Genomic DNA, 13,524 nt, shown 5'->3' on the forward strand with positions numbered 1-13,524 from the left:
TTTTCTGTGGTTAAAATATTTCTCAAAAATTATGCAAAAAACAACTAGAGAGCCGTTGTTTCAAATGTCATACTCAGATCACATTAAATAAGAACTGAGTATTACACATTGGATTTAGCTATTAAATCAGTAACTACTGTAAAGCATCTATTAAGTGCAAGGTATTTTGACATGTCACAAGATAGAGAAGTAGAGTATAAGCCTAAAGACAAGATACACTTTCCTGATTTTGACTCTGCAACTTTTATTTACATAATTATGGTAGTAGTAGTGATGATAAAAGCTTCAAGAAACTGTATTTCATTTACATAAAAATCTCAAATCTCCTGTATCAACTAATTGCAAACTTTCTGCTTAGGTAGGATTTTTGGATCGGCAGAGGACATTGGCTTTGTTGGAAACATTCTATGACCAAAGTTCAAAAATGCTTAGAAGTTTGCTACGAAACCCAAGACAATGTAAGTGCTGTTCAAAGGGAGTATGCTTGGGGATCCCCGGGTGGCTCAGAGGTTTAGCGCCTGCCTTCCACCCAGCATGTAATCCTGCAGTCCTGGGATAGAGTCCCACCTCAGGCTACCTGCATGGAGCCTGCTTCTCCATCTGCCTATGTCTCTGCCTCTCTCTCTCTTTCTGTCTCTGTGTCTCTCATGGATAAATAAATAAAATTAAAAAAAAAAAACACAAAGGGAGTATGCTCAAGCTGGAATGACATAGTACATTCATATACTAAAAGTATTCCCACGGAATCCTTTCACATGACATCTCCCTAATTAGATCATAGTAGCTAATCTAGCTGTTCATTCACCACAATTAGATGTATTTTTCACTATAGTGCAATACTAAAAGTTGTCAAGTTAGAACTCAATTTTAGGTTCATTTGAATTAAGAGGTGCTTGAGTGAAATCTGAATGTTTTGGAAATTAAGTTGGTAATGGTAATTCCAGTTTTAATGTTCAACTTAGAATTCTAAAATTTCTAAAAAGAATAATTCCTTTTCCCAAGTATTTTTACTTGTATGCCTTTACTGAAATTATACAGTAAAAATCTTTCTTTTATTGCTTCCAAAACAAGTAGGATTATGGGTTTTGTTTTTATATTTATTTTTTTGAAGGGGGAGAAAGTAGGGGGGGTGGGGAGAGAGAGAGGGAGAAAGAGGGAGAATCTCTTTTTTAAAAAATCTTTTATTTATTTATTCATAAGAGACACAGAGAGAGAGGCAGAGACAGTCAGAGGGAGAAGCAGTCTCCCTGCAGGGCACCTGATGCAGGACTGGATCCCAGGACTCTGGGATCATGACCTGAGCCAAAGGCAGATGTTTAACAATTGAGCCACCCAGGTGAGAGAGAGAATCTTAAGCAGGCTCCATGCCTAGCATAGAGTGTGATGTGGAGCTTGATCTCACAACCCTGAGATCATGACCTGAGCCAAAATCAAGGGCCAGATATTGAACCAACTGAGCGACCCAGGTGCCCCCCCCCTTTTTTTTAAAGATTTTATTTATTTATTCATGAGAAACACAGAGACAGAGAGAGGCAGAAACACAGGCAGAGGGAGAAGCAGGCTCCATGCAGGGAGCCTGACGTGGGACTCGATCCTGGGTCTCCAGGATCACACCCTAGGCCGAAGGCGGTGCTAAACCACTAAGCCACCCAGGCTGCCCAGCCATTTTTTATTTTTTAAAAAGAAAGTCTTTGAGTGACACCTGGGTTGCTCAGTGGCTGGGCGTCTGCCTTTTTGGCTCAGGTTGTGATCCCAAGGTCCTGGGACTGGGTCCCACATCAGGCTCCCAGTAGGGAGCCTGCCTCTCCCTCTGCCTATGTCTCTGCCTCTCTCTGCGTGTCTTTCATGAATAAATAAATAAAATCTTTAAAAAACAGTCTTTGAAGGATGGGTTTTCTGAAGAATGTCAATATTTTAGATCTGTGTGAAAATAGATACTTAAAAATCTATGAGTGATACAGATTATTCCTGAAAATTGTGGGAATCACACTTTTAGAGCTTAACAACTAAGTGTTTGGGGAGGGAAGGGGATGGTCTTGTTTCATGAGTCCCACTACAGAGAGTAGTCCTGGACACCAGGGTCGTTTTGTTATTGTTGTTATTTTTTAAGTGGGATTCTGGTAAATGCTGTGCAATCTTCCCCTAGAATTCTGAATTAGGTGTTCACATAAATTGTGGAGGAAAAGAATTGAGGCATAAAGAAGAAAGAAAGGGAGAGATTAAGGAAGGGAGAGAAAAGGAATATTAGAAAAACATAACCCAGGGAATGATAGAGACTTGCTTTTATTTTGATATTGTAGATATTGAAAAGGTATTTGAGGTGGAAGACGTGTGTCCTCTTCCTCATCCCTATGCTATACTTTTTGTTGGAGGACCAAAAGTAGAAGATAAGTTTTATTGTCTTGGCAGCCTAAGCAACTCTCCAAGCAGAAAAGGAAGAATCAGAGCGCCTGGGTGGCTCAGTGGTTGAGCATCTGCCTTTGGCCTAGGTTGTGATCCCGGATCCTGGGATAGAATCCTATATCAGGCTGCCTGCAGGGAACCTGCTTCTCTACCTCTCTCTGTGTGTTTCTCATGAATAAATAAATAAAATCTTTTTTTAAAAAAAGGAAGAATTATGCTCAATTCCATACCATACCTTTTAGGAAGGGATGATTTCTAACTTACAATAGTAAGTATCTTTTATGTTCCTTTGAATATCTTTTTGCTTTTATTGTGTTGTAGGGAAAGGTAAGTTTTATTTATTTAAAGCAATAGGCCTATGCTACAATTACCGTGATCAATGCTGTTTTACATTAGTTTACTAGCTCTGATTCTGTATTATAATATCAATTATTTAGGGAAATATTTTGTTTTCTGCATTAGGGCCATTCATTGAATTTGAAGAGATAGATTTGCCTGAGTTCTGGGGAGACATGGATAATCAGAAACATATTTATGAAGACTTTGACAAAGTGCTCTTAGAGATGAATGCACAACTTTCTGAAAAATATGCTAGCAAAACCCAAAGCAAATTGTTAGAAACTCCAGAAGATCAACATTATCATGATGAACATAGTGAATCAACACTACCAGAACAGCAGAGAGGGACAACTGCAGAACAAGAACGAAACAGAATTTTAAGCAAGGAACAAGAACAAGGCAGAGAGTTAACTGGAGAAAAAGAACTAGACAAAGACTCAGTAACAGAACAAGAAACCCACACAGGGTCAACTCCAGAACAGGGATCAAGTAGAGAGTTAATAATAGAACAAAGACTACATAGTGACTCAGTAATAGAACAAGAGCCACCACAAAGCATGTCTTCTTCAGAACAAGGAGTCAACATGGGAACAACTGCAGAACAAGGACTCTACAGAGAATCAATAGCAGCACAAGGACAACACAAACGGTCAGACACAGAACAAGGACCACACAGAGGGTCAACCTCAGAACAAGGATCACGCAGACAGTCAGTAATAGAACAAGAACCACTCAAAGGGTCAACTGCAGAACAAGAGCCATCCAGAGAGATATTCCCAGAAAGACAACAGGATTCAACCTTACAATCAGGAAGAGATAGTATTTTCAGAGAAAGTAAAATATTTAGGAATGCTACTTCCTTTGAGTACACTGAAATCTCCCCACAGAAAGAGAGGACTCAGGAACAAACCTATGAAAAAGAACTATTTGTGAGTTCTGAGCTGCAAGAAGAAGTCTCAACATCACGAAGAAAAGATCATCTTTCAGGTAACACAGTTCAATCTATGACATTGCCTCCATGCTTTGTGGAGTGATTGTAAAAGTCTTTTCAGAAAGTATGCATTCCAGTTGGGATCTTTTCTGGCATATCAGATCATTCAAACCTTAGATATTTTGCTGTTCAACATGTGTCTAGGCCTTGAACAATTAAATGCAAACCAGAATGTTTCTATTGTCAATTTACCTAGAATTCCTTTTGTACAGGAAGCCCGTTCATAAGGAAGAAATCTGGTAATGTTACATATAGAAAATTTCACTGAATTCCTGAAAAGGCAGTAGAAGCCCCTTTGTTTGTTTGTTTGTTTGTTTGTTTTAAGATTTTATTTATTAGAGAGATAGGAAGAGACAGAGAGAGAAAGGGAAGAGGAACAGAAGGACAGGGACAAGCAGATTGTGTTGAGCACGGAGCCTGACACTGGTCCAATACCAGGACTGTGAGATCATGACCTGAGCCAAAATCAAAAGTTGGTTGCTTAGCCAACTGAGCCACCCAGGTGCCTTGGAAGCTCCGCGTGGTTTCTTTCTTTCTTTCTTCCTTCCTTTCTCCCTTCCTTCCTTCCTTCCTTCCTTCCTTCCTTCCTTCCTTTCTCTCTTCCTCTTTCTTTTTTTCTTTTTAAATTTTATTTAAATTCAATTAATCAACATATAATGTATTATTGGTTTCAGAGGTAGAGGCCAGTGATTCATCAGTCTTGTATAACACCCAGTGCTCATTATATCACATGCCCTATTCATGTCCATCATCCAGTTACCCCATCCCCTCATCACCCTCCCCTCCAGTGACCCTCAGTTTGTTTCCTATGATTAAGTCTCTTAGGGTTTGTCTCCCTCTCTGATTTTGTCTTGTTTTATTTTTTCCTCTTTTCTCCTATGATCCTCTGTTTTGTTTCTTAAATTCCACATATGCATAAGATCATATGATAATTGGCTTTCTCTTATTGACTTATTTCACTTAGCATAATATCCTCTAGTTCCATCCATGTCATTGCAAATGGAGATTTCATTTTTCTGATGGCTGTGTAACATAGTCTGTTGTGTGTGTATATACATATATATATATATACCACATCTCCCAGAAACCCTTTCGTTTTAACTATAAAATGGATCTTCCACTTTTTAAATAAGATATATATTCTAGGGCAGCCCGGGTGGCTCAGTGGTTTAGCGCCGCCTTTGGTCCAGGGCATGATTCCGGACACCCGGGATCGAGTCCCATGTCGGGCTCCCAGTGTGGCGCCTGCTTCTCCCTCTGCCTGTGTCTCTGCCTCTCTCTCTCTCTCTGTGTCTCTATGAATAAATAAATAAAATATTTTTAAAAAGATATATATTCTAGAAGAGTTTCTGAAAGTTATATTTAAGACAAAACAAAACAAAAACAAAAACAAAAACAAAAACAAAAAACAGGGACGCCTGGATGGCTCCGTGGTTGAGTGTTTGCCTTTGGCTCAGGTTCCTGATCCTAGGGTCCTGAGATTGAGCTTCCTATCAAGATCCTTGCAGGGAGCCTGCTTCTCCCTCCTCCTGTCTTGGCTGTCTCTGCCTCTGTCTCTTTTTCTCATGAATACATAAGTAAAATATATATATATATATATATATATATATATATATTATTTATCTACGATAGTCACACACATACACACACACACACAGAGGCAGAGACACAGGCAGAGGGAGAAGCGGACTTCATGCACCGGGAACCCAACATGGGACTCGATCCCGAGTCTCCAGGATCGCGCCCTGGGCCAAAGGCAGGCGCCAAACCACTGCGCCACCCAGAGATCCCCCTAAATAAAATATTTTTAAAATTTTTCTTTAATTTTTTTTTTATGATAGTCACAGAGAGAGAGGCAGAGACACAGGCAGAGGGAGAAGCAGGCTCCATGCACCGGGAGCCCAATGTGGGATTCGATCCCAGGTCTCCAGGATCGCACCCTGGGCCAAAGGCAGGCACCAAACCGCTGCGCCACCCAGGGATCCCTAAATAAAATATTTTTTAAAAGAAACCCTGCACTTCAAGTATTTGTTCTGCAGAATACTTTTACTCTGAATTACCTATGCCAATATATGCCTTTTTGCTGAAAATTTTTAACTTCTTAGAGAGCCAGTCTCAATACCACTTAAGACCTCAGTTAGGCATAAAATTTTTAAAGTTCTGTTCTTTAATTTTAGAGTCCCACAGTCCCAAAGAAAATCCTTATTCAAAACTCCTAGGACATGAGTAACTTGTGTTCTAGATTCTACATTAACTAATTTGAAATATATCATTTTATCAGCATTGTGTTTATCTCTCCATAAAACAGGGCTATTAATTTTTGGCTCTCCTTATATAGTGGGGATGCAACTAGAAAAATTGTGAATATAGCAACTTCACAATAGTAAATTAATAGTAAATTCACAACTATTTACTAATAAATAGATGTTATTTATTAGTAAGGACTTAATTTCATTGACTGTAACAGTGATCCAAAATGACAGTGTCTAAAAAAAAGAACAAAAACAAAACAAAAACAAAACAAAACAAAAAAACAAAATAACAGTGTCTAAAAAATAATAATAAAACAAAATAGCAATGTCCAAACAATATAGGAGTTTCTTTCCTTCTAATACAAATGTCAAAACTTATATGACAGCTCAGTCTCATGAAATCAGCAGTGGCTTAAGTCCTATCTTGTGTCTCCTCTTACTACATAGTCCTGGATAGCTCACTACCATGTCCATATTCTGACCAGAAGGTTAAGGAGAACAGGTAGGCATTACATCACTTGCTTACAATTGGTTACAATTTAGGCATTTGTTGACATCTATCTATGACAGAGGCTAGGAAATGTAGCCCTCATATTGAGTGCCCAAATTTGGATACCACAAATAGTTTTTGTCATAGAGCTGCTCTCAACAACTAAAGTTACTAAGTGATATCATTGTGATTGAATGTGATATAACATATATCGGAAATAACCTGATAGAAAGTTTTTGGTGTTCTATTGCAAGTCATTTTTCTCATTCATTAACTTAGGAATATATCATAGAATTTATAATGTCCAATTCATAGGCATTTTCTTTTTTTCCTTGCAAGTTTTTTTTTAAATTCCAGTTTGTAGTAGCCATTTTCTTTTGTACCTTCTAGAAACTACAAAAAAGGAAATTCAGAAAGATCCATCCTGTGAAAAGTCCCAAAAAATAGAAGGAAAGTCATGGTCAGGTAACTCCTCATTTAATCCTCCTTGCATTTATACTCTAGAACAAAGACATTATGAAAGTGAAATTAAATTGTCTATGTAACGAAATGTATATTTTGTAGGTGAACTTCTTACTTGTAACTGGAAGATGAATTATTTCAAATGTGAAGATGAGGAGCAAGCCAACTTACTCTACAGTGATAACAGGTTCACAGGTACATGTTAGCAACCAAACTAGGAAGGATAGATAATAGCTCAAGTGATGAATTTAATTTACTATGGTACCCCATGATAAAGTCTGAACTTAGTCAAGACACAGGGGATCCCTGGGTGGCTCAGCAGTTTAGCGCCTGCCTTCGGCCGGGGGTGTGATCCTGGAGACCTGAGATCGAGTCCCGTGTCGGGCTCCCTGCGTGGAGCCTGCTTCTCTCTCTGCCTATGTCTCTGCCTCTCTCTCTATCTGTGTCTCATGAATAAATAAAATCTTTAAAAAAAAAAGTCAAGACACAATGGCAAGGTGATCCTTGCATTATTTTGTTCCTGAGCTAATGGTTCTAAACATATACAAGATGAATGTTTTTGGTGGTAGTTGTACATGTAGGCATGTGCTATTGGTGAATACTTCTCTGCTTTAAAATATATGTGTTAATATACAATTTGTTTTTACCATTACATGCCTTTACAACTGCTTTGAACCTATGATCTAGGTATACAAAGGGAATCAGATATTGGATATTAGAACTCAATAGAAATAATCCTAGCTATTCCTCTCCCTGGTAGTTCCATAACTCAATATGTGACACAGGTTAGAATCGGTCTTGTTTTTGAAGACTTATAAAGAAAGATCTACTTAACAGAGAGAGAGTAGCTTTTAGATCCCAGATAAACCATGTATTTAACAATGATTGTTCCAACAAGTACTCATATTTTACTACACTGTTATTTTATCATTTTACCTTTCATCAACAAGTAAAATAATTATATTATTTTCTTCCTACCTGCAATTTTTTCTCATTTAAGCCTGAATCAAATAACAAACTTTCTATCCTCAAAATATTTTGGTGAAATACGTGGCATTGGTCAAGGTCCTGTGGCCTGCTAGTTCATATTCTTCTTCTCCTGTTCTTACTTCTTTATTTCAGTTTTGCTTAACCATCTTAAAAAACTGCATGGGTGATTATTTTTAAGTCATATCAAATCTCATATGGAAGGAATGAGGGCACACATGATTGAATTGATGAATAAATTGAACATAAGTCCCTGGGCTGATATTTTATGAAATACACTTTATATTATGAGATTGAGCTTCTAGATAAATATATTAGTCAAGACTTTTTGGGGAAGAGGCTGCAATAGTATTTATAGATTTATATAACTGTCAAGACCAGACGACAGCTGGCTTCAGGCACAAATGAATCCAACAACTCAATAACAGCTCAATAACTGTTTCTGCCTTTCAGCCCTGTTCCTTTCTGTGTAATTTTCAGTTTTAGGTAATCTTCTCCATGCTGTGGCAGAAATGTCCATAAGAGCTGCTGAGCCTATATCCTATATTCAGGAATCAGAATATGTAAAGAGTGATTCTTCCCCAGTAGTACCCCAAAAAGCTCTGCGGTTCATTTTTATTGGCATATACTGGACTACATGGTTGTCATATGGGAATCATTGACCAGACCTGTATCATATGGTCACTCTTGTAGCAAAGGTGGAGGAGGCTCAGTATCACCTGATTCATCTAAATCTAAAAAGAACTTATCAAACTCAATACCCAAAAAACAAATAATCCAGTTAAGAAATGGGCAGAAGACATAAATAGACATTTTTCCAAAGAAGACATGCAGATGGCTAACAAACACATGAAAAAATGCTCAATATCACTCATCATCAGGGAAATACAAATCAAAATTACAATGAGATACCACCTCACACCTGTCAGAATGGCTAAAATTAACAACACAGGAAACAACAGGTGTTGGTGAGAATACAGAGAAAGGAGAACCCTCTTATACTATTGGTGGGAATGCAAACTGGTGCAGCCACTCTGGAAAATACTATGGAGGTTCCTCAAAAAGTCAAAAATAGAACTACCCTACGATCCAGCAATTACACTACTAGGTATTTACCCAAAGAATACAAAAATACAAATTCAAAGGAATACATGCACCTCAATGTTCATAGCAGCATTATCAACAATAGCCAAATTATGGAAAGAGCCCAAAACTTCATCAACTGATGAATGGATAAAGAAGATGTAGTGTAGGAGTGCCAGGGTGGCTCAGTTGGTCAAGCATCCTGGGATGGAGTCCCACAAATGGCTTTGTGCTCAGCAGGGAGTCTGCTTGTCCCTATGCCTCTTCTTTTGCCCCTCCCCCCAGCCATGTTCTCTTTTTCTCTCTCTCAAATAAATAAATAAAATCTTTTTTAAAAAAGAAAAGATGTAACATATCTAGATATAAATATATATAAATGGAGTATAACTTAGCCTAAAAAAGAATGAAATCTTGTTATTAGCAATGAAGTGGATAGAGCTAGGGCAGCCCAGGTGGCTCAGCAGTTTAGCGCTGCCTTCAGCCCAGGGTGTGATCCTGCAGACCGAGGATCAAGTCCCATGTAAGGCTCCCTGCATGGAGCCTGCTTCTCCCTCTGCCTGTGTCTCTGCCTCTCTCTCTCTCTGTGTCTCTCATGAATAAATAAATAAAATCTTAAAAAAAAAAAAGAAGTGGATAGAGCTAGAGTATATTATGCTAAGTGACATTAGAGAGAGACAAATACCATGTGATTTCACTCATATGTGGAATTTAAGAAACAAAGCAAACAAGCAAAGGGGAAAGAATAAGAGAGAGAGAAAGAAACAGATTCTTAATTATAGATAACAAACTGATGGTAAACAGAAGGGAGTTGGTTGGGAGGATGGGTGAAATAGGTGATGGGGATTAAAGTGCATTTGTCATGATGAGCACAGGGTGATGTATGGAAGTCCAGAATCACTAAATTGTACACCTGAAACTAATATCACACTGTACAGTAAGTGGAATTTAAATGAAAACTTAAAACATAAAAAAACCAATTATTCTAAAAGAGTAATACAATAAGATCTCATCAAATAATACTTTTGTCTATTAAAAGATGTCATTAAAGAAATATATAAGTCACAGATGTGGAAAAAGTACTTGAAATATTTGCAAAATTTATATCAAACAAAGGACTGGTATCCAGAAAATATTAGGATCTTCAACAACTCAAAAATTAGAAGATAAATAACGTAATATAAATTAGCAAAACATGCTAATAGATGCTTCACAAATAAAATACATAAGAATGACCATGAACACATGAAAATGTGTGCAATGTCATTAGCCATCATGAAAGAACAGGCTAGCATTAATGAAAAAACCACTACCCCTGACCCGAATGGCTAAAATGGAAAAGATTGACAACACTGACTATTGGCAAGATTGTGGAGAAACTGGAACTCTTCAGTACTGTTGGTGGGAGTGTAAAATGTTACAGTTATTTCAGAAAATATCTGTGTGTTTTTTTTTTTAATGTTTATTTATTTATGATAGTCACAGAGAGAGAGAGAGAGGCAGAGACACAGGCAGAGGGAGAAGCAGGCTCCATGCACCGGAAGCCCGATGTGGGATTCGATCCCGGGTCTCCAGGATCGCGCCCTGGGCCAAAGGCAGGCGCCAAACCCCTGCGCCACCCAGGGATCCCTATCTGTGTGTTTATTGTAAAACCAAACACATATTTATCCATGGCCCAGAAATTCCAATCCCAGGTATTTATCCAATAGAATTAAAAGCATGTTTACAACAACAACAAAAACACATATAAGAATATGTAAACCAGGTATATTTATAATAGCCTAAACTTTCTGGAAATATTTCAGGGGTCTCTCAGTAAGAGAATAAATTTTAAAATTGTGATATATTTATAAATTAAATATTTCTCAGCCATAAAAATGAAATATTTGTACATGTGAAATAAAAATAAAAATATAAGCTGACAATAAGGAAGAGATGCTTTCCTGATGAGGGGAACATAGATTCCTAACAGAAAAAAGGCAGCAGATGTTTATTACAATAAGTACTCATATATTTTCCCTAAGCTTTAAGAAATTGTTCACTTTACTGTTTGTTGTATGTTTCCTGCTTATTAGACCTACACTCAATTATCAGAAATATTCAGTCTTACAAGGAAGTAAAAGGTAGAAGTGCTTTCAATGGAGTTTCCTTCAATCTGCTCCAGTTTGTGCAACTTTTGGAGACATTTGTTGGTGAAGATGTCCCCTTGAGTGTCAGTGAGACTCTCACAACCTTTTTTAAGAGGGGCTATGTTGAAACAAAAGAAGAGAAAATAAGTGGCTTAGAACAGGTGAGCGATTTTATTTATCAATAAAACAAGTAGAGTCACTATTATTAGTAAATCTCTCAACCTCAGTTACTCCTAATGTGGCTTTTTAAAAGACTTATAACCAAGGGACCCCTGGTAGCTCAGTTGGCTGAGCATGTGACTCTTGATCTCCATTCAGGTCTTCATTTTAGGGTCATGATTTCAAGCCCTGCATTGGGCTCCACACAGGACATGGAACCTACTTAATAAAAGAAATAAATTTCATTAGAAAAGATTTATAACCAAATTTATCATTTTGTTTCAATGAGCATAGCCATTAAATATTTTATTTTATTGTCAAATGTTCCGAGATCACACTCCAGAGAGTTCATTCCCCTAATAACATGATTGCTGGTGGCAGGAGATGGTTTATTGTACAGCTTTCTTTTGCTCCTCTGAAGCTTGAAGAGCAGATTCTGAAGAGTAGATATGTGTATGTACAAAAAAAGTGTGTGTGTGTGCACACTATATGCTGTGTGAATGAATTTAAAATGTACATACCTAGGAGTACAATTATTATTTGTATATATATTTTTATTCATGTGAGTCCAGGTAAAACATATTTCCTAAGACCTTAACTAGTTACTTGAGTGATAAATGCATACACATTAGCCCATTTAAACAATTTATGTGCTCTTTTGTGAAATACATAAATTACACTCACCAGGCATATTCACTAACCTCAGCAGCCTTATGAGTCTTCTCAATCTAATCCTAGAATTGATATCTCTTTTGCTTCCTCAATTGCAGTTCCCCCATTTAACCAAATGCTATATATTCACTTTCTTTTAGCAATTAAATCTATGTAAAAAATAATTTAGTTACTATCTATCTAACTTATATAATTAACCTAGTAAAAAATCTAAAAGGTAAATAAAATCAATGTCAAGTTGTGTTAAAATATAAAAAAATAATTCTTGAATGCAGTCATTTTTCATTGTTTGAATACTAACATTCATCCTCTTTCACTGCACAGCATCTCCCACCAAGAAGCCAGGTAGAACGTGCCATGTATTTATCACATTTCTGAACAATCAGTGAGGGAGTAGAAAGAAATGAATCCAAAATTCTTTAGAGGTGTAGTCCTCTTCCTAAGTTAATGTGTTTCAGTCCAATGCAGAGAATGCCTGTTTTTGTTTGGGTTGGGTTTGGTATTTTTGGTCTAGGGGTGAAACAGAGAAATGGTGTTTAGAGGATTAAAATTAAATGATTCATTTTCCCATCAATATGCTATTTCAGCTTTCTTTTATAAAGCTGTTTTTAGAAATAGTGCTGTACTTTTGGAAGGATAAACATAGGATGGCAGCTAGCACAATGAATAGTGTGTCTTCTGTACTTTGTCATCTTGTTTGTATCCCTAGACTAGACAAAATGCTTCCAGAGTCCGACAGGAACTTCTCCTAGAAGCCCTGTTTCAGAAGTGGGACAGTGATGGCTCAGGCTTCTTGGATCTGAAGGAAATTGATGAACTTTTGTACACATACAAGGAGGGAATGGAAAAAGAATCCATGAAGAAAGGTAAAAAGATAAGAATTTTCCTATTAAAGGTGTGGTAACAACTTGGCTTCAAATTTTCCAGTACTATGACATGTATAGTTAAAACTCTGGTTCTGAAACCACAAGACACCACTTCACACCTATTAATATGGTTATAATTTTTTTCAGCTTTATTGAGATATAATTAACATAAAACATCATGCAAGTTTAAGGTGTACTATGTGTTGATTTGATACATTTATATACTGTGAAATGATTACCAAAGTAGCATTTGTTAACACCTCTATAACTTCCCATAATTACTATTTCTTTTTTGTGATGAGAACATTTAAGATCTATTTTCTTAGCAACTTTTAAGTATATAATACAGTACTGTTAACTATTATCACCATGTTGTACATTAGACCCACAGAACTTACTGATCCGGTAATAGAAGTTTATGCCCTTTGGGGCACCTGGGTGGCTCAGTCGGTTAAGCATCTGGCTCTCAGTTTTGGCTCAGGTCATGATCTCAGGGTTGTAGAAATGAACCCCATGTTGGGCTCCACACTCCACATGGCGTTGGCTTCAGACTCTCTCCCTCTTCCTTTGCCCCTCCCCCTGCTTGCGCATGCTCTCTGTCTCTAAAATAGATTTTAAAACCTTTAAAAAAAAAGTTTATACCCTTTGGCCACCAGTCCCCCATTTACGCCACTATAACCCCTAAGAAATACCA

General features: G+C 37.3%; 1 protein-coding gene across 36 annotated transcripts in view; it reads left to right on the forward strand.

Annotated features, from left to right (window-relative positions):
• The window catches only part of EFCAB5 (EF-hand calcium binding domain 5), a 181,287-nt gene that overhangs the window by 122,410 nt on the left and 45,353 nt on the right, over nt 1-13,524 (forward strand). For all 36 annotated transcript variants that reach the window (XR_003147109.3, XR_007413226.1, XR_003147106.3 and 33 more), the window contains 6 exons: nt 359-458; nt 2,866-3,729; nt 6,866-6,940; nt 7,040-7,132; nt 11,080-11,294; nt 12,674-12,830. Coding sequence is in view for 27 of the 36 variants with exons in the window: in XM_025476239.2 (XP_025332024.1) it covers nt 359-458; nt 2,866-3,729; nt 6,866-6,940; nt 7,040-7,132; nt 11,080-11,294; nt 12,674-12,830 (1,504 nt within the window). In the remaining 9 variants the exon portion in view is untranslated. The remainder of the gene's footprint in view (nt 1-358; nt 459-2,865; nt 3,730-6,865; nt 6,941-7,039; nt 7,133-11,079; nt 11,295-12,673; nt 12,831-13,524) is intronic.

Source organism: Canis lupus, chromosome 9 (assembly GCF_003254725.2).
Source record: "Canis lupus dingo isolate Sandy chromosome 9, ASM325472v2, whole genome shotgun sequence".
NCBI lineage: Eukaryota > Metazoa > Chordata > Mammalia > Carnivora > Canidae > Canis > Canis lupus.